At 53.6% G+C, this 26,375-nt stretch overlaps 3 protein-coding genes across 4 annotated transcripts in view; 2 read left to right on the top strand and 1 right to left on the bottom strand.

Annotated features, from left to right (window-relative positions):
• The window catches only part of PRSS53 (protease, serine 53), a 7,236-nt gene extending 713 nt beyond the window's left edge, over positions 1-6,523 (top strand). Inside the window, exons 2-10 of the mRNA XM_008062067.1 lie at positions 938-958; positions 1,064-1,226; positions 1,866-2,131; positions 2,268-2,422; positions 2,550-2,769; positions 5,294-5,444; positions 5,531-5,778; positions 5,860-6,008; positions 6,230-6,523. Of these exons, the coding sequence (XP_008060258.1) occupies positions 938-958; positions 1,064-1,226; positions 1,866-2,131; positions 2,268-2,422; positions 2,550-2,769; positions 5,294-5,444; positions 5,531-5,778; positions 5,860-6,008; positions 6,230-6,523 (1,667 nt within the window). The remainder of the gene's footprint in view (positions 1-937; positions 959-1,063; positions 1,227-1,865; positions 2,132-2,267; positions 2,423-2,549; positions 2,770-5,293; positions 5,445-5,530; positions 5,779-5,859; positions 6,009-6,229) is intronic.
• A 510-nt stretch (positions 6,524-7,033) lies between these two features.
• ZNF646 (zinc finger protein 646) lies at positions 7,034-15,763 on the bottom strand. The gene is made up of 3 exons (XM_008062047.2): positions 15,700-15,763; positions 8,894-14,247; positions 7,034-7,594 (listed from the first exon to the last, which is right to left on the bottom strand). The coding sequence occupies exons 1-3, from the start codon at positions 15,702-15,704 to the stop codon at positions 7,473-7,475; spliced, it is 5,481 nt and encodes a 1,826-aa protein (XP_008060238.2). The 5' UTR covers positions 15,705-15,763; the 3' UTR covers positions 7,034-7,472.
• Positions 15,764-26,375, top strand: part of ZNF668 (zinc finger protein 668) — a 14,393-nt gene continuing 3,781 nt past the window's right edge. The window contains exon 1 of one of the 2 annotated variants that reach the window (XM_008062046.2): positions 15,764-16,788. Coding sequence is in view for 1 of the 2 variants with exons in the window: in XM_008062045.1 (XP_008060236.1) it covers positions 17,482-17,681 (200 nt within the window). In the remaining variant the exon portion in view is untranslated. Of the gene's footprint in view, positions 16,789-16,946; positions 17,682-26,375 lie in introns of those variants that run through there. The other variant, XM_008062045.1, reaches the window with a different exon arrangement.

The raw sequence follows: 26,375 nt of genomic DNA, 5'->3' as shown, positions 1-26,375 counted from the left end.
ACTCACCTCAGCCTCCCAAAGGCGCGGGATTACAGGCTGAGCCACCCAGCCCGGCTCCTTTTTTTTTCTTGAGTCAGAGTCTCACTCTGTCACCCAGGCTGGAGTGCAGTGGCACGATCATAGACACTACAGCCTTGACCTGCTGGGCTCAAGAGATCCTTCCACCTCGGCCTTCTAAGTAGCTGGGACTACAGGTGTGCACCACTATGCCCAGCTGATTTATTGTAGAAACAAGGTCTCACCATGTTGCCCATGCTGGTCTTGAACTCCTGGGCTCGGGCAATCCTCTCGCCCTGGCCTCCCTAAGTGCTGAGGGTACAGGTGTGAGCCAGTGCGCCCAAACAGTCTCCCTTTTTTTTTTTTTTTACATCCTTCCCATGTCCTGTCTCTCCTGGCTCAGATGTTTAGTAGGAGTTTGTGTGTGACTGTGATGGGGAAAAGACAAAGCAGGGGCCCTTTGGTAGGATCTTGGGCAGTCTTGGGAAGGTGGGGGCGTCTGAGTCTTGAACAGGGGTGAGATAAGTCTCGATTTCTTGGGGCCCTCCCCACATGGACAAGATGCAACCCTCTAATCCTTCCTCTTAGGCCTCCATGGCTGAAGGGACAATTAAGCTAATGCTCTGCATACACACAGGCCGCCTCCCTGACTCAGTGGCGGGGGCAGGAGTCGGGGGTTCTGAAGCCTGGAGGAGGGCTGGCCCAGTCCCAAACTGAACCCTAGGCCCTGTTCCTCAGGCCCAGGAGTGCTGAGCACAGCTGAAGGAGGATAATTAATTACTGAGTGCACACTCTGAATAGGTTCCCATAAAAGCTGTTTCTCGGCCTCGTATAAATATTTTCATTCTGGGAGGGGCTGGTGAGGCAGCCATAGAGTCACAGGCAAGGAGCCAGGGCCCGCCCCCTCCCCCAAGTCTCACCTGCTTCTCTCTCTTCCCAGGTCTTCAAGCAACTCAACGTGGTAAGCTCGAGGGACATGGGGCCTGGGCCTTACTTGGGTCTGGATCGGTCTGGAGTGAGGTCAGGACAGGGGTCTGCTGTCAGCATGACCCACCCCTCTCCACAGCCTGTGGGCAGCGTGGCCCTGGCCCCCCCGAGCCTCAGGAGGGCAACACAGTTCCTGGCGAGTGGCCCTGGCAGGCCAGTGTGAGGAGGCAGGGAGTCCATATCTGCAGTGGCTCCCTTGTGGCAGACAGCTGGGTCCTAACTGCTGCCCACTGTTTTGACAAGTAAGTCATGGTTGGGGCTAGGTAGGGTCTCTGGCTTTGGGGGTGGGTGGACAGTTTGTCCCCAAGACTGACAAGACCAGTCTCTAGCTGGGTACAGTGCCTCACACCTGTAATCCCAACACTTTTGGAGGCTGAGGTGAGAGACTTGCTTGAGCTCAGGAGTTTGAGACCCACCTGGGCAACACAGCAAGACCCTTCTCTACAAAAATTTTTAAAAATTAGCTGGTGTGGTGGTGCACACCTATAGTCCTGGCTACTTGAGAGGCTGAGGCAAAAGGATCACCTGAGCCCAGGAGGTTGAGGCTGCAGTGAGCTATGATCATGCCACTGCAGTCCAGTCTGGGTGACAGAGTGACACCCTGACTCAAAAAAAACAAAAAAACTGATTCCTGCCCCTACAATAAGAATAAAGTGCCATTTATTGAAAATCTGCTACATATTGTCAAGTTAACGTTAACAACAACCTTTCATGGTAGTAGCTTTACAAATGAGAAAACAGAAGTTGAGGGGAGGGAAGGGAAGGACCTTGTTTAAAGCCATGAACTGTTGTCTGCCTACCTTCCACATACCTGCTGTCTCCCATGGTGTTTCTGTCTCCCCCTGTGCTCACCAGCCTTGGCCTTGTCCCTCCCTCTCCAGGGCGGCAGCGTTGGAATTGAACTCATGGTCAGTTGTTCTGAGTTCTCTGCAGCGTGAGGGGCTGAGCCCGAGGGCTGAGGAGGTGAGGGTGAGTGCCCTGCAGTTACCCAGGGCCTATAACCACTACAGCCAGGGCTCAGACCTGGCCCTGCTGCGGCTTGCCCACTCCACAGCCCACACACCCCTCTGCCTGCCCCAGCCTGCACATCGCTTCCCATTTGGAACCTCTTGCTGGGCCACTGGCTGGGATCAGGATACCAGTGATGGTAAGTGCTGCCCCAGACTGAAGCCCAGAAAGGCAGTCTGCTTGCCCAAGGTTAGTCTTAGCTCCCAGCTGCTCCAGCTCCCAATCTCACTTGCTTCCCACAGCCAACTCTGGCTCCAACTCATCTCTTTTACCAGCTCCCGGGACCCTACGGAATCTGCGCCTGCGTCTCATCAGCCGCCCCACGTGTAACTGTCTTTACAACAGGCTGCACCAGCGACCGCTGGCCAGCCCAGCCAGGCCTGGGATGCTGTGTGGGGGTGCCCAGCCCGGGGTGCAGGGGCCCTGTCAGGTCTGATGGGTAGGAGACGGGGAGGGGACCTAGCCATGGGCTGGGGGCTTGACCGATGTGGAAGGATGGAAGGGCTGCAGTCAGAGGGTCTCAGGTATCTGTCCTTGGCTCTGATGCCTGGCTTCAGGGAGATTCCGGGGGCCCTGTGCTGTGTCGCGAGCCCGATGGACACTGGGTTCAGGCTGGGATCATCAGCTTTGCCTCAAGCTGTGCCCAGGAGGACACTCCTGTACTGCTGACCAACACGGCTGCTTACAGTTCCTGGCTGCAGGCTCAAGCCCAGGGGGCAGCTTTCCTGGTCCAGAATCCAGAGACCCCGGCGATTAGTGACGAGGACAGCTGTGTAGGTATGAGAAGGAGGTGTTGGGAGTGGGACGTTTGGGGACACCCAGATCTGCATGAGAATTTCTGGGCAGCCGATGGAAGCCACAGTGAAACAAACATCTGTTCAGAATAGAGAATTGATGCAGGGCACCCACACACTGCCCAGGCTAACTGGGGGGCTTTTCAGGCACATTTCAGCCCCTGGGATAGGAATAGCCCCATCAGGGCTGAGAGGCTTAGCCACTTTGGAACTTTCCAGATTTGAAGTCTAGGTAAGAGGAGGATTCTGAGACCTGACTGAAGGTTTCTGGGGGAAGCTGCAAGCTTCCAGGCAGGGACCCAAGGAGACTGGGCAGGGTAGGTCTGCCATAAAATGACTGACATGCAAATCAAATGCAAAATAATTCCCTGGGACGGAAGTTATGTCTTGATGGTAAGAGAAACACTAATGTGCCAGAAATACTAGAGCCAGTCCCAGCCTGCAGGGTGGAGTGGGGGAGTGATAAGTGAGCCATTCCCATGAGGCTGAGCTGGGGGGGCCTGTTAGATCACCAGGGTTAAAAGCTCAGACCCACCGGGTTCGGTGGCTCAGTCTGTAATCCCACGCCTTTGGGAGGCTGAGGTGAGTGAATTGCCTGAGCCCGCGGGGTCGAGACTCACCTGGGCAGCGAGACCTCATCTCTACAATAAATCAAAAAATTAGCTGGGCGTGGTAGCTACACGGAAGACTGAGGCGGAAGGATCGCCAGAGCCCAGCGGGTCGAGGTTGCGGTGGCCGGGAGTGGCCACTGCACTCCAGTCTGGGCGACAGAGTGAGACTCCAACTCAAAAAAAAAGCTCAGACCCAGGGTTTTGAATCCCAAATCAGCTACTTGTTTGTGGTTACAGAGCTAAAGTCACTTAACCTCTCTGAAACTTGGTTACCTCCAATAATGAGGATAACAAAATTCAATTTAAACAGATAAACTATGGCCATGTATGGTGGTTCACGCCTGTAATACCAGAACTTTGGGAGGCCAAGGCAAGAGGATTGACTGAGTCCAGAGGTTTGAGACTAGCCTGGGCAACGTGGCGCGATCTCGTCTCTACAATAAATAAAAAAATTAGCAGAATGTGGTGGCATGCGCCTGTGGTTTCAGCTACTTGGAAGGCTGAAGTGGAAGGATTACCTGAGCCCAGCAGGTCGAGGCTGCAGTGGCTGAGCGTGCTACTGCACTCCAGCCTGGGTGAAAAAGTGAGATTCCCTACTCAAAAAAAAAAAAAAAAAAAAAAAAAGATACTGTGGCTAGTTGTGGTGGCTCACGCCTGTAATCTCAACACTTTGGGAGGCTGGCAGAGGCAGGAGAATTGGTTCAGCCCAGGACTTCAAGACCAGCCTAGGCAACACAATGAGACTTGTCTCTACAAAACAAAAAAGCCGGGCATGGTGGTGCCTGCCTGCTGTCCCAGCTACTCAGGAGGCTGAAGTGGAAGGATCACCCCAGGAGATTGAGGCTGTGATTACGCCACTGCATTCCAGCCTGGGTGACAGACTGAGACCCTGAGTCAAAAAAAAAAAAAAAAAAAGAAAGAAAGATATAGTGAGGCAGGATTGCTGGAGGCCAGAAATTCAAGAGCAGCCTGGGCAACATAGTGAGACCTCCATCGCCACCAAAAAAAAAGAAAAAAAACCAAAACAAAAACAGGCATGGTAGTGCACACCTGTAGTCCCAGCTGCCAGCTACTGAGGAGGCTGAGGAAGAAGGATCACTTGAGCCTAGGAGTTCAAGGCTACAGTGAGCTATGATCACACCACTGCACTCCAGTCTGGGTAACAGAGTGAGATCTCTACAAAAAACCAGCCTGGTGTGGTGTCTCACACTTGTAATCCTAGCATTTTGGGAGGCTGAGGCAGGAGAACTGTTTGAGCCCAAGAGTCTGAGACCAGCTTGGGCAACACAGCGAGACCTCATCTCCATGAGAGAGGGGGGAAAAAAAAGAGGCTGGGTGCAGTGTTTCAGCCTGTAATCCCAGCACTTTGGGAGGTCAAGGCAAGAGGACTTCCTGAGCCCAGGGGTTCAAGACCAGCCTGGGCAATTTGGTGAGAACTTATCTCTACAATTAAAAAAAAAAATTAGCTGGGCATGGTGGTGCGCACCTGTAGTTCCAGCTACTTGGAAGGCTGAGGCAGAAGGACTGCCTAAGCCCAGCAGGTCAAGGCTGTGGTGGCCAGAAGCATGCCACTGCCCTCCAGCCTGGGCGACAGAGTAAAACTCCGATTCCAAAATAAAAAATAATTCGCTGGGCACGGGGCACATGCCTGTAGTCCCAGCTACTAGGAAGGCTGAGGCAAAAGGATCGCCTGCGCCCAGGAGGTCAAGGCTGCAGTGAGCCATGATCATGTCACTACACTCCAGTCTGGGCAACAGACAACCCAACTCAAAAAAAATAAGTAAAAATCAAAAAAAGATGTGAGGATTTGATAGAAAGCAGGAAGTACTTAGCACAGGGCCTGGCACACAGTGAGCACTTAACAAGAAATCAGATGACATAATCCATCTGTTTCAGCCTGTGGATCCTTGAGGAGAGAAGGTCCCCAGGCAGGAGCCCCTTCCCCATGGCCCTGGGATGCCAGGCTGAAGCACCAAGGGAAGCTGGCCTGTGGTGGAGCCCTGGTGTCAGAGGAGGTGGTGCTGACTGCTGCCCACTGCTTCATTGGGTGAGCCTTGTATCCCTCTCCTTTGTACCCCTGCCCCTGCTGGCAGCCTGTCAGCCAGTGTGACTGTCTGTATTGCCTCTGCACAGGCGCCAGACCCCAGAGGAATGGAGTGTAGGGCTGGGGACTGAGGAACCAGAGGAACGGGGCCTAAAGCAACTCATCTTGCATGGGGCTTATACGCACCCGGAGGGGGGCTACGATGTGGCCCTCCTCCTGCTGGCCCAGCCTGTGACGCTGGGTCCCAGCCTGCGGCCCCTCTGCCTGCCCTATGCCGACCACCATCTGCCTGATGGGGAGCACGGCTGGATCCTGGGGCTGGCCCACCAAGAAGCAGGTATGTAGGCCCGGGGCCGTAGGCAGCTATCCATCCAGCCTAAAGGCTGCTGGGGCAGCTAGGTCTTTTCCCTTGCCCTAGGTCTTTTCACCTCACCCCAGACCGTGCCTGTGACCCTCCTGGGGCCTAGGGCCTGCAACCGGTTGCACAAAGGCCCCGGGGGCTATGGCAGTCCCATTCTGCCAGGAATGGTGTGTACCAGTGCTGTGGGTGAGCTGCCCCACTGTGAGGTGAGCCCCAGTTCCCCACACTGTACCAACTGACCCCTGGCATCTCCTCACCCTATAGCTCAAGGACAGACATTCTGCCAGGCTTGGCTTCCTGCCCTGCCTCTCACCTGAAACTAGGAGGCCTTTTTGCCAAACAGCCAGAGCTTCAGCCCCTAGCCCCTCTGTCGCCCCCAACTGCTGCCCAAAAGGAAGAAGTCACACAGTGTCATCTGACCCGACAGGGCCTGTCTGGGGCGCCACTGGTACATGAGGTGAGGGGCACATGGTTCCTAGCTGGGCTACATAGCTTTGGAGATGCCTGCCAGGGCCCTGCCAGGCCAGCAGTCTTCACTGCACTTCCCGCCTACGAGGACTGGGTCAGCAGTTTGGACTGGCAAGTCTACTTCGCCGAGGAGCCACAGCCCGAGGCTGAGACAGAAATCTGCCTGACCAACATGAGTATGTGGACCTGGGGCCTCCCTGCCAAGCCCTTTCTCTCTCCATTGAGGGAAAGTGCTGCTCTGACCCACCTCTAGCTGCCCGGGGTGGGGTGGAGCAATGGACAGACCCACTTTGGATTCAAATTCTGGTGGTTCATCACGTGACTTGGAGCAGGCCTCTCAACCTTTGAGCCTCAGTATTTTCATCGGTCATGGGGGCCAAGATAGATCCTACTCCGTCGAGGGAGGGAGCAAAGGCATGAGGATGAGGCCAACCCTGCCCTCCCTTCCTCTCCGACAGGCCAACCAGCCAGCTGCTGACAGGTGACTCAGCTGTCCGCAGGATGCGAGAACACAAGAGGCAATTCCCGCATCACTGTCCCTGCTCATCCTCCCACCTGTGTGGCTCCAAGGACTGGGAGGCCCAAAAGCCCAGTTGGCTGTGGGAAGAAACGTGCCCAGGACCAGCCGATGCCCCCACTCCTCACCCTGCAGGACAGGGATGTCGCCTGTGGATGCTCCCACACCCAGCTCTGCTCTCTGACACAGGCGTCCCCAACTTTCTCTACCCTTCACCCTCTCAGATATAATCACGCCAGCCACATGTTTTGAGAATTTCTTTTTTTGGGGGGGAGCAATTTTCCTTTTTTTAAAACTTAAATAAATTGTTATAAAATAGACTTTAGAAAATAAGTTACAAATTGTAGCAAAAAGCTCCCCTTCCGTAGGCAACATTCCCACCCATGGTGCTATCTGCCTCTTCCTGTTGCTGGAATCTGGCTGGTGAGGGTAGCCAGTCATCTTGGTGGAGGGTGGCACTAGGAAGAGCATGGTGACAAAAGCTGGGGGAAGGAGGTCCTTCAAGGACAGGGACATGAGAACACCCCAACCCTTCTTAGTAAAGAAGCCAGATCTGGGTCCTCTTCACAGGGGGAGAGGAGAAAGATGGGGATGCCCAAACTACTCCTGAGCAAAACATGGAGATCAGGCCCCTCCCTGCCCACACCCCCACTCCCCAATATCCTGATCTTTGGAGACTTGAAGTTCAGAGAGAGAAGCTGAGGTCTGCAGGCCACTGGGGTGAAGGGTCCGAGAGCGGGGTTGTGGGGGTCGGTGGAGGGGGCAATGACAAGTCCCCTCTGCCTGCTGCTGGTGTCACTGGGGCTCCTGGGGAGAGAGAAAGACACTGACTGAGGGGCAGGCTCTACCCACACAGCCTGTACTCCCCCCCAGCCCTGCAGGCCATCCCCCCACACCCATGCCCACAGAGGTCCATATCAGAACCCAAGAATCCTACCTAGGATTCCCAATGATTTTTCTCAGCCCTGGCTAACTGGCTCCTCACTCATTTCCTTCGAGGTCACAAATCTTTTATCCTGAAAGTCATCCCTTCAGCTCTTAGGGGACTCTCACCCACCATCCCCTCCTTCCCCACCATCTCAGGGACACCCATTGGTGGCCACTAGATGGAATGGGTCCTCCTCTCATAGAGGAGGTGGAGAAGGAAAGCCCAGGGCTAGCTGAGGGAACAGGCTACCCCACTCCTCCACACCTTCATCCTCCAACAGAGCTGGGTGGAGGTGATGCTAGAGATCCCCTTTGATTGAGGATATGAGATAGGGGTTAATGACTGTTGTTGCTACAGCTGGGCCTGGGCTTCAAGGAAACAATTACCTGTGACTCAGTCCTCTAGTTAAATGTGTATATGTGTGTGTGTGGGGGGGGGTGCGCGGGCGGAAAAGGTGGTGTGTTTGGATCCTGAAAAGGGCATATGTACCAGAGGAAGAAAGGGGTTGGACAGAGGGGAGACAAGATGGGGACAGTACTGACAGGAAAGAACTAGATGTGTAGTTTTCAAGAAAAGGAGGAAGGCAAAGAGACAAGGCGTAGGCAAAGAAGGCAGGGAGTTGGATGCCAACCAGTGACCCAGTTTCAGTGGCCAAGTCAGCAGCGAAGCCATAAAGCCCATGCCCCATTCTTCATTCCCTGGCTCCCAGCCTGCTCCAGGAAAGAATGGAACCTAGACCAAATCAATGGCTTTATCTTTTTCTCTGGAAATCATTACTTTACTGGCTGAATCAGCAGGATTTCTAGATGTGGCAGCCAGATGGTACCCAGCCACCTCTCCCCTCACACCCCCACCAAAAGGACCACTCCTCTTTGGCTAAAGCACAGCAGAGAAGACTTCTGCCTCCGCCCCTGACCATTACTCCCACCTTGCACTGCCCAAACCCGCCATGCTATCTGTCCTGGGGGTGCAGATCTCAGCTGCTCAAAAGGCTGCATCCTCAAACTAGTCTTCTCATGCCAAACCCAAGCCTCCACCCACCTCTTGGAATTCCCATGGCTCTCTCCTCTCACTCCTTGCTCCCCCAACCACCCTGGGGCCTGATTTCACCCACCACTGTGTGCCACCTCCCTCTGGACCCTTCAGTCCTCTGCCTGAGCCCGTTCAAGCACCCATACCAGAGCTGGCCACTGTCCATTCCTCCTGGTGCTGCTGCTGATGCTGCAGGAAGCTGATTCGGCGGCGGAAGCGGCGGGGACAATGAGGACAGGTGAAAGGCCCTTCCCGGGGTGCATGGACCCGCCCGTGGCCCTCCAACCGGGCAGCTGTCCTGAAGGCCTTGCCACAGATGCTGCAGCGGTGGCGCTTGGGGTCCGTGTGGGTCCTGCCATGGTTCTTAAGAGACAGCAGGTTGGGCAGAAGTTTGGGGCAGAGGGAACAAGGATACAGTCCAGTGGTGTGGGCTTTCTGGTGGTTCAGCAGGCTGCCAGCATGGCGGTAGGAACGCCCACACTGGGCACAGCGGAAGGGCCGCTCCTTGTCTTCAGCCACCATGGACTTTACTCCTTGCCCTCCACTAGCTCTCTCAGCATTCTCTCCTAAGGCTCTGGGGGCTTCTGATGGGGCCTCCTGGGCTCTCCCTTGACCAAGGAGAGCCACTTCATCCTCCACAGTCCCAGCTTTGGGACCTCTGGCCGCCTCTATCTGTGCTGGCACCTGACTGTGGCTCCTGGCATGAGTCTGCAGGTGGCTGGCTAGTTCGTAGTGGGACTGAAAGGCCTTGCCACAATCAGGGCAGGCAAAGGTCTGGGCATCTATGTGGTTGTGGCTGTGGCTCTTAGTGGCCACAGGATTCAAGAACTCCTTGGAGCAAAGCAGGCAATAGTGTCGGTCTGTCTTGTGGGTGTTATGTTGGTTTAAGAGGCCATCCGATGGGCAGTAAGTCTTGCCACACTGACTGCAGGAAGAGGAGTGACTCTCTGACTGGAGCTGAGCGCTGTTGCCCCCATTGTCCCAGCAATCCATGTGACTCAGACTAGGTCCATTGGACTGGCTGACACCAAAGTGACAAGGACTCCTAGGGACACTGTCTGACTCATCTGGCTTAGTCTGTACTTGACCCTGAGGAACCCAACCTCCATTGTGGTTCACCAGTGCCCCATTTCCTTGCCACCCATCTGTCTTTCCCATGCTCCAGGACAGTGGCTCTGTGGCTTCCAAACCTGCTGCCCTAACAAGGCTCTGACTGTGCTCCCCTAGCCTCATGGCTCCGTCCTCCAGCTGGGGTACTGACTCAACACCACCTGATCGGCCCTCTAGCCCCTGGTCATCAGCCAAGTTCCCCTCACTGCCCTCTGTGCCATTTGGGCCTCCCTGGCCATCAGCCAGCTCCCTTTCTGACTCCTCCTCGTGCTCCCGCAGGTGCCGCTCCAAAGATCCCCGGCCAGGGAAGCCACGGCCACAGAGGGCACAGCGCACAGCTAACCGCCGGGACCGTCCAGCACGCCGCCGCCGACTCTCAGAGTGCAGCCTCTGATGGTCCTTCAGAGCCATGCGGTTGGAATAGGTCTTAGGGCAGGTGGGGCAGCTGTACTGGCCTGTCTCATGGCTGCGTCGGTGGTTCAGGAGGCTGCCCGCATGGCGGTAGGTCCTCCCACACTGTCCACACCGGAAGGGCCGATCTTCCCGAGTCAGCTTTCGGGTACCTCCAGTTGAACGCCGCTCAACGTGGACCCGCTGGTGGCTAGCCAACTGCTTCCGCAGGCGGAAGGCCTTCCCACATTCACTGCAGCGGAAACGTCGGGGATCTGCATGGATGCGCCGGTGATTCTTGAGCGACATGAGGTTTGAGAAGCCCTTGGAGCAGGCCTGGCAGCCGAAGTGGCCAGTCTGGTGGCTCTGCCGGTGGTTGATGAGGCTGCCAGCGTGCTTGTAGGAGCGGCCGCATACCTCACAACTGAAAGGCCGCTCAGAGCTGGCCTCGGTCTGGCAGCCCTTCTCTGCAGTCTCCAGCCTTGGCTCTAAGTCCTCTCCCTTCACGGTGGTTTCCTCCCACACCTCTTCCTTCACCCCTGCCACCTCCTCCAGGGGCTCCACTTTAAGTTCTTCCTGCAGCTTCTCCACTTCTGCCTGTTCTGGCCCCTTCTCTGCCATGTCCTGGGGCTCACTGCTGCCTCTTGCCTCTGTGATGGGCCCTATTTGGGGCTCAGACCCTTTGCAACGAGGGTGGTTCCGCAGATGATTACGGTAGGCAGCTAGGTTGGGGTAGCAGCGGGAGCAGACAGCGCAGATGAAGTCTCCAGTCTGGTGGATCTTGCGGTGGTTCACCAGGCTGCCCCCATGGCGATAGGTCTTGCCACACTGGTTGCAGCGGAAGGGGCGGGGCTGAGCCTCTAGCAAACTTTCACCACCCTGCATACAGAAGCTGTCTGCCACTGTAGTGCCTGCTCCCTCTTCGGTCTTTGTGTCTCTACCCTCTCCAGAGACAGAGGTCACTATGCCCTCTGAAACACCATCTGTGACCATCTCTGTGGCATCACTTGATGCCCCCAAGGGGCTGGGAGCCCTGTCTGTGGGAGTCCCAGAACTCTGACTTTGGTGGTGACGCTCCAGGCTCCCCAGGTCATCATAGGTCTGACCACAGCAGCCACAGATGTGCCCGTAACCTGCTCCATCCAGTGCCTCCACCTCCCGCTGCAGTTGATTTAGCAGCTCTGCTTCCGAGAGCTGCAGGGGTGGGCTGTGGATAGAGGCCGCCTCTGTAGCTCCTTCCTCTTCCCCCTCCTCCTCTGAGCCCTCAGTTATGCCAGAGGAATTGTGAGCCTGGCGCCGGTGAAGCCTGTAGCCAGCTCGGCCGGGGAAGATCATACCACAGAGGCAGCAGAGGAAAGGCTGTGCTGAGGCTGCCTCCCCAGGTCCGTGGTTCTGGAAGTGGCTGCGAAGGGCAGGCAGAGAGTCAAACTCCTTTGGGCAGAGGGAGCACTGATAAATGCCTGGTGGGTGGCATGGCTTGTGGCTCAGCAGACCAGTTGCATGGGGGAAAGAATGCCCGCAGTCAGAACATGTGTGAGTGACCTCAGCCTGCCTGCTAGTGACAGCTTTGGCAGAGTGGGAAGAGGAGTTGGGCTGGCCAGTGGTTGGTTTCTGGTCTTTGTCCACCCCAGTGAGGCCATCGCAAAAGTGAGTTCCATTGTCTCCTTCATCACCTGGGATGTTCAAGTTGTCTAGGAAACAGACCTCCTTCCTTTCCAGTTCTTCCTCAGTGCTTCTGTTCTCTTTGTCATCCTGGAAATACGCCTCATCACTCTCAAGCCCACATTTGACCCCTTGAGATTCAGCCTGCAAATAGTTCCTATCACTCTCCAAGTTGCCTTCAGCCCCACGAGAACTCTCCCTTGAAGGATTCTGAGAAGAATCCAGGCCCTCATTGTCTTCTAATTCCTGAACCCAGTTCCCCTCCGATGGGAGTTTGGCTTCTCCCCCACCCCTGGCACTCTCAGCTCGTTTCCGATGCCGTCTGCTTCGCCGCCGACTGTGGCGTCGCAAATGGTTCTTCATGGCAGCCATAGTGTGGAAGTGCTTGGCACAAGCCCCACAACTGAAGTCTCCCGTCTGGTGGGTCTGCCTGTGGTTAATAAGGCTGCCAGAGTGGCGATAGCTCTTTCCACAGTCTCGGCAGGCAAAGGCCCGAGGAGGTGACACTTCGGTCTCTTTCCTGCTATTTTCCCCTTCCTTTGCTCTGTGGGTCAGGCCATGATGTTTGAGGCTCTCAGGGTCCTCAAAGAGCATTCCACAGATGCTACAGATCTGTGGTGCTGTCCTATCTGCTGCTGGGGAGATATCAGTGGCCTCCTCTTCATGTTTGCATGCACGTCCCTGATCTGTGTGTGGGGCTGCCTCTGCTTCCACTGGGTCAGGTGGAAGTTCCACCTTGAGATGGCTAGGGTCTGCACTTCGACGAGCAGCCTTGCAATGTACACGCACATGGTTGCGCAGGGCCATAAGGTTAGGGTACTTGCGGGGACAGAGGGAGCACTGGTACTCTCCTGTCCGATGGCTGTGGCGATGGTTCACCAGGCTCCCCCGGTGACGGTAAGCTCGACCACATTCATTGCACTTATAGGGCCGATGGTCCAGGGTGGTGGTGGGGACCTCTTTCTCTTTGTGGGTGGTCTCGGACAGCAGCAGGGAAGCTGGTGGCACGGATAGCTGCCTATCTTCCCCAACTCCTTGGCGGGGCCTGTGATGAGCCCGCACATGGTTTTTGAGGGCAGCTGCATTGAACAGTTGCTTAGAACAGATTGAGCAGGGATAGACCCCAGTTTGGTGGCTCTTTCGATGGTTGATGAGGCTCCCAGCATGGCGGTAAGTACGGCCACAGTCACCACAGCGGAAAGGCCGGTATTCTTCCAGGCTATTGTCCTCCAGCTCCCCAGAGGTGCTGAGCTCCCTGGAGCCATTCAGCATCTGTGTACTAAGGATCTGGTCCCGGCTGCTCTCATCTATGTGCCCATTGGTGGTGGGCATGCCTTTGTCTTCCCACTGCTGCTCCTGCCTTTCACCCTCATGGGACTGCTGGTGTTCCAGCAGCTCCCGGGGAAGCCGGAAGGCACGAGGGCAGTGGGGACAGTGGTAAGGCCGATACTGGGCATGGAGTCGAGAATGGTTTTTCAGGGCCATGAGGTTAGAGAACTCCTTGAAGCAGATAGCGCAAGGGTAGATGCCCAGAGTGTGGCTCTGGCGGTGGTTGGTAAGGCTCCCAGCATGCTTATAGGTTTTGCCACATTGGCTGCACTTGTACCGCCTCTCCTCCTCTGCAGGCGGAGACTGGGTGGGCTCCTGGACCCCTGTGAAATTCACCACTGACTCAGCCAAATACTGTTCCAAATTACTAAGGAGGCTGCTGGCTGGGGTGGGGAGAGGTGGGGCTCTGGTGGAGTTGGTGGTGGGGCCCCAGCCCTCTGTACCCGCCTCAGGATCTGGCTGGCTTTCCCAGCCTTCTCTTTGTCTGGTAGGTGAATCTTCCCAAGTACCCGGAGCTGCCCTGGGATCAGATCCAGACTCACAGTCAGGTGTCTCTTCGGTATGTTTTGCTTGATTTCCCCAGTCTTCCCCAGGGCCAAGCCTCTGGTTCCAGGAGTCAGTGGACACTGTCTCGCCCTGGAGGCATGGAGTAGCTTCCTTATATCGTGAGGGCCTGCGCCTGCGGTGGCCCTCAGGAGCATGAGTCCTCATGTGGCTCTTGAGAGCCATGGGATTGGTGAAATCCTTGCCACAGGTGGTACAGGGGAAAAGCCCAGTCTCGTGGGTCCGGCGGTGGTTGACCAGGCTCCCTGGGTGGCGGTAGCCCCGCCCACACTGCTGACAGCGGTAGGGCCGAGGGATGCTGTCAGCTTCCTCACGGTCCTGGTTGGAAGACAGATGGAGCAGTTCTTGGTGCCTTGACAATTCCAGAAGGCTAGGAAAGTGGCGCTGACAGTCAGAGCAGCTGAATGAGTGGGGCACGTCCTCCATGAGGCAATGTGGCAGAAACCTGGAGGTTCAGGAACAGACAGGTGGCAGCAGCATCTTCCTCTGGTAGAGAGGCCAAGGCCTAGGAAGAGGGGGCAGTGGTCAAAAGTAAGGCCTAAATCAATGTTGACTCTGGGATCTATGAACAAGTTCACCTAAGATCTCTGAGAGGCTCCTCGAGAATCAACGTCCAGGGATCTGCTTTCTAAGGAATCTAACCTGGAGATACCATCATTTAAGGCCTCCCTGTACACTAGCTCCACAAATATGGGAGGTCCCCTAGGCTTAAGTGTTCGGGGACTCAGTGGCTCAGCCTGTAATCCCACGCCTTTGGGAGGCTGAGGTGAGTGGATTGCCTGAGCCCACAGATTTGAGACCCGCCTGGGCAGCAAGACCTCATCTCTACAATAAATCAAAATGAGCCGGGCGTGGTAGCGCGCGCCTGTTATTCCAGCTACTTGGAAGGCTGAGGCAGAAGGATTGCTGGAGCCCAGCAGGTCGAGGCTGCGGTGGCCGGGAGCGGCCACTGCACTCCAGTTTGGGCGACCGAGTGAGACTCCAACTCAAAAAAAAAAAAAAAAAATAGATAAGCAAAATAAAATGTAGAGGGATGCGACCTACTTCTGGTCATAGACTTATTATCACATTCTTCAAATCAGATCCAAAAGATATTTCTGTCCCTAACACTTTGCTCTTTACAACTCTGAAACAAACAAACAAAATTTCCTATGACATCTTAAATGGAAACCAGAATCTCTTCCAGACCTCAATAAGAGAAGTCTAAACCTTCCTCCTTCAGCTAAATAGAGTAACCTAGAAGCACTGAAAAAACTGCTTTCTCTAGTTGACAGTTGAGAACTTGAGAGGGTAGAGGCACCCTTCGGGGAAAGGGCTGGCATACTCCCCCACCTCCTAGTTCTTTCAGTGTCACAAGGTCTCCTTTCTAAAAGACTTTCTTGGCCACTTTCTTTACCTACTTCCCCTGAGCCCACCCAAACTATCTTCCATCTTGGAAATCCCATCCCATTTCAGGTTGGAATTTTACTTCCTCGCCTTTTTTCTCTCCTGTGCCTCCTTACCTTATCCTCACCAGTCTTTCTCATTTTTTCTTCTGCCTCTTAATACTGATGAGGATGACTACAGCAACTCATACTGAGCATTACCATGTGCCAGGGACTGCTAAGTATATTCACTGTGTCACTTAGTTCTCACAACACACTGCGATGCTTGGTATCCCAGTTTACACAAGAGCAAACCCACTGACTGAGGCAGTCTTCATTCCAAAGCCCCTCTCATACCTCCTCCATCACCTTGTCCTTCTCCAGTTGACTCTTCATTCCCATGGGACCCCATAACAACTCCTATCACCGACTGTAAACCCCGCCACTAAGCCTGCTCCCCGAATTCTCACCTCACGAAGCCCCTGTGCTCAAGAGTTCCCTCCCATAACCAATCTCCAATGAAGTGCTCTGACCTCATTCATGTCCGCCAATTTCCTCTTAGGACCCCTACCTCGCACCGGCGGCCCCTTGTCGTTCCCGCCGTGGGCGCGTCCGTTGGGGACCGCGTACGGGAGCGCGCCTGCGCACTGAGACCCTTACCCTAACTGCAGCCGCGCGCCCCAAAGGGTGGCTGTGGGGGGGCTCTCGCGCTCCCACACACCCACACTCAGCCAGGGCTCCCGGGAGGTGGGGGGGAGGGAAATGAGGAAAAAGAGAAAGGGAAGGGGGAAGAAGGTAGAGGGAAGAGGGCGCAGCTGGCATGAGCCGGGAGACTACCCCCAGCGCGGACACTTCCTATTGTTACTAGGAAACAGGAAGTGTCCTAGGTGCAAAAGCTTCCCCCGCGAAACTTCCGCCTCCGGAGCACTTCCTGTCCCGCCTCCAAGCCGCCTTTTCATACAGACATTTCCGGTGCCAGGCTCTAGCCCTAAACGACTCTGGCTCCGCCTATTAAGGTCACATGGCCGCAAATATACGCCCTATCTTAGCCACACTTCCGGCAAGAGCTGTAAAACTCTGGTGCAGGTTGAATAGGCGCAGAAGAGGGAAAAATATCTTGCAGGCCTGGCCACAGTACTTTGGTGACACTTTTTGTGAGGGTCCCTCCAAGACTCTTCCCCAGACAGATGGGGAAAACTTCATTAAATCCACTCCTCGCTGTTAAAGGAAACATGGACTATAAGAGGATTTAGGTACTACGAAGCTTGAGCACGACCTTCTGTTCTCCCACTTTCTCGTTCTTGGAGACGCTTCCGGTGACCCAGCCCCAGACTAGCACTAGCCCGGTGTATGCCGCCAACCTGTCCGGCGTCCCCTCCCCTTAGCACCCACAGAGACCTCTTGCAAGTTGTTCTCCGCCACCACAGCTAGAGGCTCCCCCCTAAACTTTTCCTTCCCTTCCAGCCGGGAAAGGTTCCTTCCACTTCCGCTCGCTGCCCGCCGGCCCCGCCTCCTCTGCCCCCCGCTGGGTCCTAGCGCCGGCCCCTCTCTGGCAGCGTCCTGGGCTCCATCCGTGTGAGAAGCCGACGCCGACGCCAGCGAACCAGCTCAAGTCCGAGCAGGTAGGAACTCCAGCAGGCAGCTGCTGGGGCTCTGGACAGCCCCGCGCGGACGCAGCCCGAGCTGGCCTCAGTTTCCTTGTGGGCGCCCGGGAAGGACTGGGTTGGCCCGGCGCGAGCAGCGCGGGCGGGGCGGGCGGTGAGCGGCCCCGGGCGAGCTCCGGGCCCAGCAGGTCCTAGAACCCGCCGGCTGTCTCGCGGGCCGCTGCTGCAGACGCCTCGGCTCGGCCAGCGCGGCTGCCGGCCTTGCGCGGTGCGGGCCCAGGGGTCCTAGAGCCCGCCATGTTGCGGGCTTTTGTCCCCGACGCACGGCCCGCCTAGCAAGGTCCTTGGCGCCGGGGGCCCCCCTCCCCGGCCGAGGCCCTGGCCACCCCTCCCGCGGTCCTAAAGAACGCCATCTTGCAAGCCTTTGTCCCGCCTCGGGCCCTCTGTCCATTCATTTGTTCATTCCCTCTTTCTTCGTCCACTCCTTCTTGCCACGTTCTCCGAGGCCACATTTTCCGGGGGCTTATCACGAGACGAGTAAGCCTAGGGTCCTGCCCTTCAGGGACTGCCTGTCTGGCGGGGGCGCCGGCATGCAGACTTGCGGGGAGCGAGGAGCGCAGGGTTCCTGCAGCACCCGGCCCCTCCTCAGCGCGTCTTGTAGGCCCTAACGCCATTCAAACTCCCACAAACTTCAGGGACCCCATTTTACTGATGAGGAAACTGACGCCCAGAGCGCCGTGGGGCCCTTTACCTCTACTGCCCGTTAAGTATTCTGAGGGAAGGGGGGATTGGAAGGATGCAAGAGGGCTCCCAAGGCAGAGGGAATTGCATATTGAGGTAGGGAAGTTTGAGAGTTGTGGCTGGAGCTTAGGTGCGGAGGGGTCACTACCTCTAGAGTTGAGGCTGAAAAAGTAGGTTGGGAACTGACCAGATTAGAGGCGGGGGAGATAAGCAGCGCTCACCTCTGCGCCGTTGCGTCAACTCGCCAGATCTCTCATGGCTTTTGTGGTGACTGCTTGTTTAGAGATGGACAGACTGAGGTACCTCCTTTTTCATCTCATCCCTGCCCCTGGGTTCTAGTCTAAGCTCTTTGAAAATTGAATCTCTGCATCCCTGTGGAGATAGCAAAACTGCATCTCCTCTTATGCCAGAATGAAGCAAAACAAGGAAGGCTCCATTACCACAATAGTGAACCCACTGTGGGATATTGGAGCGATAGGTGGGCTTTGTGAAGGTGGACAGTTTTGGTTAATAAATAGTTATTGATGGACATTCCCACAGACTCCCACTATGGAGGATGCAGAGGCTATACACCTGGGTTGGAATCGCATCTGAGGTTGACTCCTGTTTGCTTTGGGTCACCAAACAGGGTTCTGGGTTATAGAGGATGCATACAGTCCTGGCTCTCTGAACACTAATCCGGCCGGGCGTGGTGGCTCAAGCCTATAATCCCAGCACTTTGGGAGGCTGAGGTGAGAGGATTGCCTGAGCCCATGGGTTCCGGACCAGCCTGGACAATTTGGTGAGACCTCATCTCTACAATAAATCAAAAAATTAGCTGGGCGTGATGGCACATGCCTGTAGTTCCAGCTACTTGGAAGGCTGAGAGGGAGAGATCATCTGAGCCTAGCAGGTCAAGGCTGCGGTGGTCATGAGCATGCCGCTGCACTCCAGCCTGGACCACAGAGAGACTCCAGCTCAAAAATAAAAAAGGGACACTAATCCCATGGGACCAGAGCCCCACCCTTAATTACCTAATTTAGCCTTAATTCCCTAAAGACCTTACCTCCAAATACATCATAATGGAGGTTAGTTGTTGAATATATTAGTTTGGAGATGGGTCACAAACATTCAGTCTGTAACAGACTTCTAGGCAGTATGAGATTAGCTTAAGTAGTATGCATGAAATTCTTAGAATGATACTTTGTCCACAGAAAGCTTGCATGGAGTGATGACATCATAAAAGAAATGAAAGAAGAGAAGATAGAGAGTAATTAGAATGGGTAAAGGTAGCATTAAGAAAGGTGGTCTTCATGACCAGCCCGGGCAACTTGGCGAAACCTCGTCTCTAAAATAAATCAAAAAAATTAGCCAGGTGTCATAGCATGCACCTGTAGTTCCAGCTACTTGAAAAGCTGAGGTGGAAGGGTCACCCGAGCCCAGCAGGTAGATGCTGTGGTGGCTATGAGTGTGCCACTGCACTCTAGCCTGGAGCAACAGAGTGAGACTCCAAGTCAAAAAAAAAAAAAGAAAGGTGGTCATTCAGTGCTTCTTGGTTGGTAAAAAATAAAATAAAGGGGAAAAAATATTTTTCAAGGGTTTTAAAAAAAAGAACAGTGTTCAAGAAAACCCTCTTTTGGGAGGTGGAGGCGAGAGGATTGTCTGAGGCCACGGGTTGGAGACCAGCCTGGGCAATATGGAGAGACCTCGTCTCTACAATAAACCAAAGGTTTATTAACTGACGTGGTAGCGCACGTCTGTAGTTCCAGCTATTTGGAAGGCTAAGGTGGAAGGATCGTCTGAGCCCAGCGGGTTAAGGCTGTAATGGCCATGAGTGTGCCACTACACTCTAGCCTGGGTGACTCAAAAACAAACAGATTCTCTTTGAGGAGGGGTCACAGGGAGCTGAGACCCAAATGAAATCAAAGAGACAACTATGTAAAGATCCTGGGAGGCCGGGCTTGGTGGCTCAGCCTGTAATCCCACGCCTTGGGAGGCTGAGGTGAATGAATTGCCTGAGCCCGCGGGTTTGAGACCCGCCTTGGGCAACTTGGTGAGACCTCATCTCTACAATAAATCAAAAAATTAGCCTAGTGTGGTAGCACGCGCCTGTAGTTCCAGCTACGTGGAAGGATCGTTGGAGCCCAGCAGGTCGAGGCTGCAGTGGCCAGGAGCAGCCACTGCACTCCAGTCTGGGTGACAGAGTGAGACTCCAACTCAAAAAAAAAAAGATCCTGGGAGAAGAGTGGTTCTGACAGTGGAAACTGCTAGTGCAAAGGCCCTGAGTGGGAAGGAATTTGACTCTGAGGAGAAGCCAGAGAGCCTGTGTGAGTGGAATCTAGTTGGCAAGGGGGAGAGGGTGAGGAGGCAGGCGTTAGATGCTTTGGGGCCTTACTGGTCATGGAAAAGATATTGGTCTTTTTCCTGGAAGCGGCAGGATTTGGCTAGTAAATCTTGAGTGAATAAAGACTGGCAGAGAAGGAGTCCAGCCCAGAGCCTGGAGACTTGGATTTGAGTCTGGACTCCTTTACTAGGTGTGTGTCCTTATGAAAGTTTCTCTTGTGGGAGCCTTAATCTCAGCATCTGAAAAGAAGTGTAGTAAATGATGGCTGCCCCCCAAGATTTAAAAAAAAAATTAAAAGAGGTATAGTAAAAATTAAAAATGTCTCTCTTCCAGGAGCTTGTGAAGACCTAAAGATGTGTATTTGGTTCTTAAGTGTTGATTGGAATGATCCAGAGAGTGTATTTAAAGTAGATTGCTGGCCAGCCTAGGTGGTTCATACCTATAATCCCAGCAATTTGGGAAGGAGGGGCAGGAGGATTGCTTGAGCCTAGGAGTTGGAGACTAGCCTGGACAACATAGCTAGACTGTCTCTGCAAAAAAAATTTAACAATAATCTGGGCATGGTGGCACCTACCTGTAGTCCCAGCTACTCAAGAGGCTGAGACAGATAGCTCGCCTGATGAGCCCAGGAGGTCGAGCCGTGATCGTGCTACTACACTCCAGCCTGGGCAACAGAGTGAGACCTGGCTCAAATAAATAAATAAGATAAAGTAGATTCCTGAGTCCTACCTCAAGCTCCCTGGATGATAGTTCTGATGCAGTGGGTTCACAGACCTAACTCGGAGAAACATCTCTCCAGGGAGTAGTGGGTGGGAGGAGTTAGTTTTTACACAGAGGCCTGGCCTCTGGAGCCAGTTGCATGCTGGGATCAACCTGGCACTGCCTTACCTTTTTCCCTGGGAAGTGCCTTAGGAGTAGGGATTTACCCCTCCAGCTAACTGGTATCTGTTCACAGATAGGAAGACTGAGGCCCAGAGCTGGCAAGAGGCAGTATAGGGGCCAGAGCTCAGAACCAGTGGGCCAAGGCCTCAGAGGGAAACAGAGACATTAATGGTGCTGGCTCTGGTCTCAAGGCAGTTCTGCAGGAATGAGAGAAGACAGGAGTGATCTGAGCTTGGGGTTCTGGTCACTGCGGCTGGCCCAGGCAGCAGACAAGTCTGGGAAGCCTCAGACCACTGAGCAAAGGCACAACAATTTAAGACAAGTCAGTTACTAGCTGTGCGACCATAGGCAAATCACTTAACTCTTGGTACCTTAATATATCTTCTGTAAGATGGGGTCAATAAGCCTGTAATCCCAGCACTTTGGGAGGCCACGGCAAGACGATTGCCTGAACCCAGGGATTCAAGACCAGCGTGGACAACTTGGTGAGACCGGTCTCTACCATAAATTTAAAAATTAGCCTTGGCAGGGCTCGGTGACTCAGCCTGTCATCCTGTACTTTGGGAGGCTGAGGTGAGTGAATTGCCTGAGCCCACAGGTTTGAGACCCGCCTGGGCAACTTGGTGAGACCTCATCTCTACAATAAATCAAAAAAAGTTAGCTGGCCGTGGTAGCGCGTGCCTGTAGTTCCAGCTACTTGGAAGGCTGAGACGGAAGGATCGCCGGAGCCCAGCAGGTCGAGGCTGCGGTGGCCGGGAGCATGCCACTGCACTCCAGTCTGGGTGACAGAATGAGGATCCAACTCAAAAAAAAAAAATGAGCCATGTGTGGTGGCTCACACCTGTAGTTCCAACTACTTGGAAGACTGAGGCGGAAGGATTGCCTGAGCCCAGCAGGCCGAGGCTGTGGGGCCTTGAGCGTGCCACTCACTGCACTCCAGCCTGGCCAACAGAGTGAGACTCCCAAAAAAAAAAGATGGAATCAATAATCCCTATCTCAGGAAGCCATGAGAGAATTAAATAAGTAACACAGCCAGCAGAGTTTGACTCTGAGAAGAGGCTCGATAATTGATGGCAATAATTATTCTTATCTCATCATTCCTCACCCAATTTACTGTGATGTGAGGTAAGTACTATTATTACCTCTTTTTTTTTGAGTCGGAGTCTCACTCTGTCGCCCAGACTGGAGTGCAGTGGCCGCTCCCGGCCACCGCAGCCTCGACCTGCTGGGCTCCGGCGATCCTTCCGCCTCAGCCTTCCGAGTAGCCGGAACTACAGGCTTGTGCTACCATGCCCGGCTAATATTTTTGATTTTTATTGTAGAGATGAGGTCTCGCCAAGTTGCCCAGGCGGGTCTCAAACCCGCGGGCTCAGGCGGTCCACTCACCTCAGCCTCCCAAGGCGCGGGATTACAGGCTGGGCCTCTGAGCCCGGCTACCTTTTTTTTAAGATGAGAATACTGAGGCTCTGAGACATGCAATAAGTTCCACAAGGTCACAACAGCTGAGAAGTGCTGGCGGCAAGAGTCGAAGTCTAGTAGTTTGGCTTCCAGGGCTGTATTTTACACAGTATTAATGCTGGGTGGGGTGCGGCACAAAACTCATGGGCTCTTTGACTTGACCCCAAAATAATTTTCAGAGTGGCCAGCATAGTTTTAAAACAGTTTATTAGTGAGATGAAAAGAGGGAGACAGGGAGATTTACAACCCCTTGCATGGGAGAGTCTCTCAAAAAGAAAGACTATGCTTTCGGGGTTTTTTTGTTTTTTTTTTGCAGAAGCACTAACTACCTAGTTATTCATGTGCTAATGAGGATGAGGCACAGGTACTGATGCTCTGGAAAGACTGACATCTCTCTGCACCTCTGATGGGAGGAGGCGTGGTCTTTTCCTGGAAGACTCGCCAGGCTTTTTTGAGTTGGAGTCTCATTCTGTTGCCCAGGCTGGAGTGCAGTGGCACACTGACGGCCACCACAGCCTCGACCTGCTGGGCTCGGGAGATCCTTCTGCTTCAACCTTTCAAGTATCTGGAACAACAGGCACCCAGCTAATTTTTTTTTTATTATTGTAGAGATGAGGTCTCGCCAAGTTGCCCAGGCTGGTCTCGAACCCCTGGGCTCAGGCAATTCTCTGGCCTCCGCCTCCCAAAGTGCTGGGATTACAGGCATGAGCCACCACACCCCCCAGCTCAGACTTTTCAATACACAAGTTCAGGAGCTAAACAGTGGTCTTATTACCATTTCTATGGTTAGTTAAGGGGTAGTATTCAGCTCTCCACCTTCAACAACTGAAAGGTTGGGCTGTCCTATTCTTACATCTAAAGGGATTTTCTTTTAATTGACCAAGGGAGTGGGGTAGGCTGGCAGGTCTGCATTTCTGCCAGCCTGGCCTGCACTAAAAATGTAATAAGAAAAATATCTGAGCCGGGCTCGGTGGCTCAGCCTGTTATCCTGCGCTTTGGAAGGCTGAGGTGAATGGATTGCTTGAGCCCGTGGGTTCAAGACCTACTTGGGCAACTTGGCGAGACCTCATCTCCACAACAAATCAAAAACTAGCTGGGCGTGGCAGCACGCGCCTGTAGTTCCAGCTACTTGGAAGGCTGAGGCGGAAGGATCACCGGAGCCCAGCAGGTCGAGGCTGCTGTGGCCGGGAGCAGCCACTGCACTCCAGTCTGGGTGACAGAGTGAGACTCCAACTCAAAAAAAAAAAAAAGAAAAATATCTGAAAACCTAAAACCTGCCTACAAAAAATTTCTCTATCTATGCCTAATCTGTTCTCACTACCCTGCCTCAAAGACTCTACCAGTTTTTAGGACCTCAGTTCCCTTATCTGTGAAATGGGAATAATGGAATTTTTCTCATGCTGTTGCCATGAAGGGAAAGTGAGATAATGCATATAAGGAGTTTAGGAGTTTGCCTGGCATTTGGCAAGTGCTCAGTCGGTGCACACCATCCTTTTTATTAAGGAGAAACTTTATCAGGCAGACTCTCCAGAGATGGTCTGGAAAGAAGGTAGTGAGTGGCTCATCTAGTGATAGGGAGGGATCCCTTGGAAACTGGGAGGAATTCAAGTCATCAGGAAGGTCAGAACTCAAGCCCTTTAACTCACCATCAAGCCCCAGGGTTTAGTGGAAAAAGTGAAATATCCTAGCTGAGGGTAGAATGATGGGGTGTGGGATTGAGGCCAAAACCCAAAGGGTAGATGCAGGAAGCGCTTCCTGGGGAAACTGAAGCTCAAGTGAAGGATTGGTAGGATTTGGAGCAACCTAGAAGGGCCTAGGAACTTGCATGGTGTGATGTAAGCCATAGAAAGTTCTTGAGCAGGGGACAGACAGGACACATCACATAGTACATTAGAAGACTGGCTATAGGGACAGTGGGGAAGGAGGGCAGCATGTAGACTAAGGCAGGGCCTTCAGCAGAGGGTGCTGGTTCTAAGGATGTGGCCCTTGTCATTTATCCCAGGGGCTCCTGTGCCCTCCCTGGGTCAACCAGATAAGCTGCTTCTACGAGGTCTGACAATTAAGTTCACGAATTCTTCCTAGAAAAAGTGCTGCATACCTCATTGCTGAATATCACTATGGCCACCTTCGAAGTACTCCCTCCCCTTGGGAAGCTATGCACTTACACCAGCACCTAGTCTACCATCAAAGCAATTTTGGAACTCTTTTTGGAATGTCCATCAGAGCTATTGTCATATTGTCCTTGATGTCCTGAATGTCATCAAAATGTCTTCCTTTCAGCTGGGCACTGTGGCTCAGGCCTGTAATCCCAGCACGTTGGGAGGCAGAGGTGGGAGGATCGCCTGAGTCCAGGGGTTTGAGATGAGCCTGGGCAACTGGGTAAGACCTTGTCTCTAAGACCAATCAAAAAATTAGCTGGGCGTGGCGACATGCGCCTGTGGTTCCAGCTATTTGGAAGGCTGAGGCGGAAGGATCACCTGAGCCCGGCTGGTCAAGGCTGCAGTGGCTGTGAGCATGCCACTGCAATCCAACCTGGGTAACAAAGTGAGACACCAACTCAAAAAAAAAAGTCTTCCTTTCAGTATTTCCTTTATCTTCAGTAAAGAAAAAAGTCATTAGGGGCCAGATCAGGTGAATAGGGCGAATGTTCCAATACAGTTATTTGTTTACTGGCTAAAAACCCCCTCACAGACAGTGCTGTGTGAGCTGGTGCATGGTCGTGATGCAAGAGCTCCTTCAGGACCATTTTTGCACACACTTTTCTCATGCCAAGATTTTCCTGTCTCTCTATCAATGTTTATTTGGTCTGCTATGCGTCTCACAGTCAGCCAACGATTTTGACACACAATTTGACCAATTTTTGCAATATTTTAGTTAGTTCTGCTCGATACTGACTATCCTGATCTCTCTTCATCAATAACACTTTCTCTCTCCTCAGAGAAACATTTAATCCATTTGTATACTGCCATTTTCTTCATAGCATTATCCCTATAAACTTAGACTAACATGTCCCTGATTTCACTTCCACTCTTGCCAAGTCTAACAAAAAAACTCTTTGTTTGTTGTTCTAACTCAAGCTCTAACATTCTCACAATAGCACATAAAAGCATACAACAATAATGAACGCCACTCAGCAAGACACCGCCATATAGCGACATGAACACAGCTGTGAGGCACTGACATACCAAGGTTATGAAACCTTACCAAGTTGTGTGTACAGTGCTGCCAACATAAGCGCATGGTGGCAAACTGGCAAACTTAATTGTCAGACCTCGTACAGCCCTTTTCCTGGAATAAGGGGCCTCGGGCCTCTGTATTTTCCCCCAGGACCCTCCGGGCTCAGCTCAGCTCCATCGTCCTCCATCCCAGTCATAACTTAGAAGACACCAGGCCGGGCTCGGTGGCTCAGTCTGTAATCTCAGCACTTTGGGAGGCCGAGGTGAGTGGATTGCCTGAGTCCGCGGGTTCGAGACCCGCCTGGGCAACTTGATGAGACCTCATCTCTACAATAAATATAAAATTAGCCAGGCGTGGTAGTGTGCGCCTGTAGTTCCAGCTACTTGGAAGGCTGAGGTGGAAGGATCACCGGAGCCCAGCAGGTTGAGGCTGCGGTGGCCGGGAGTGGCCACTACACTCCAGTCTGGGCGACAGAGTGAGACTCCAACTCAAAAAAAAAAAAAGAAGAAGACACCAACTCCCCCGGTGTACAGATGAGGAAACGGGCCTGTAAACAAGCACTCATTTCTCTGTGGTCTCCTAGTAAATTATCCACAAGGCTGGAAGCAGAACTTAGGCCTCCTAGCCTCTGGGCACACCTGGCTCCTCCTACCCCCTAACCCCTTTCCCCAGCAACAGCTGCTGAGCACTCCTTAAGTGGATCTGCCATAATCCTCTTCCCTTCATCCCCCAGGGAGGATGAGCTGGTGTTAAGACTAATGCAGCCTTTAATCCTATTTTCTTCCAACCATGATACCCAGGAACAGCTGGGTGGAGGGTGTTTGGGTTCCGAACCAGAAAGTAGGGACCTCAGCTAGAGCTGGTATCCCAGGAGGCCACATTAGGTAATATACATTGATTATGATTCAGAAACAGGCAGCGAGCCGGGCTCGGTGGCTCAGCCTGTAATCCTGTGCCTTGGGAGGCTGAGGTGAGTGGATTGCCTGAGCCTGTGGGTTCAAGACCTGCCTGGGCAACTTGGCGC

Source organism: Carlito syrichta, unplaced genomic scaffold (genome assembly GCF_000164805.1).
Source record: "Carlito syrichta isolate Samal-C Ts95f unplaced genomic scaffold, Tarsius_syrichta-2.0.1 Scaffold305649, whole genome shotgun sequence".
NCBI lineage: Eukaryota > Metazoa > Chordata > Mammalia > Primates > Tarsiidae > Carlito > Carlito syrichta.
The sequence above is the reverse complement of the archived record's forward strand: the minus strand, read 5'-3'. Positions and strand labels throughout refer to the sequence as shown.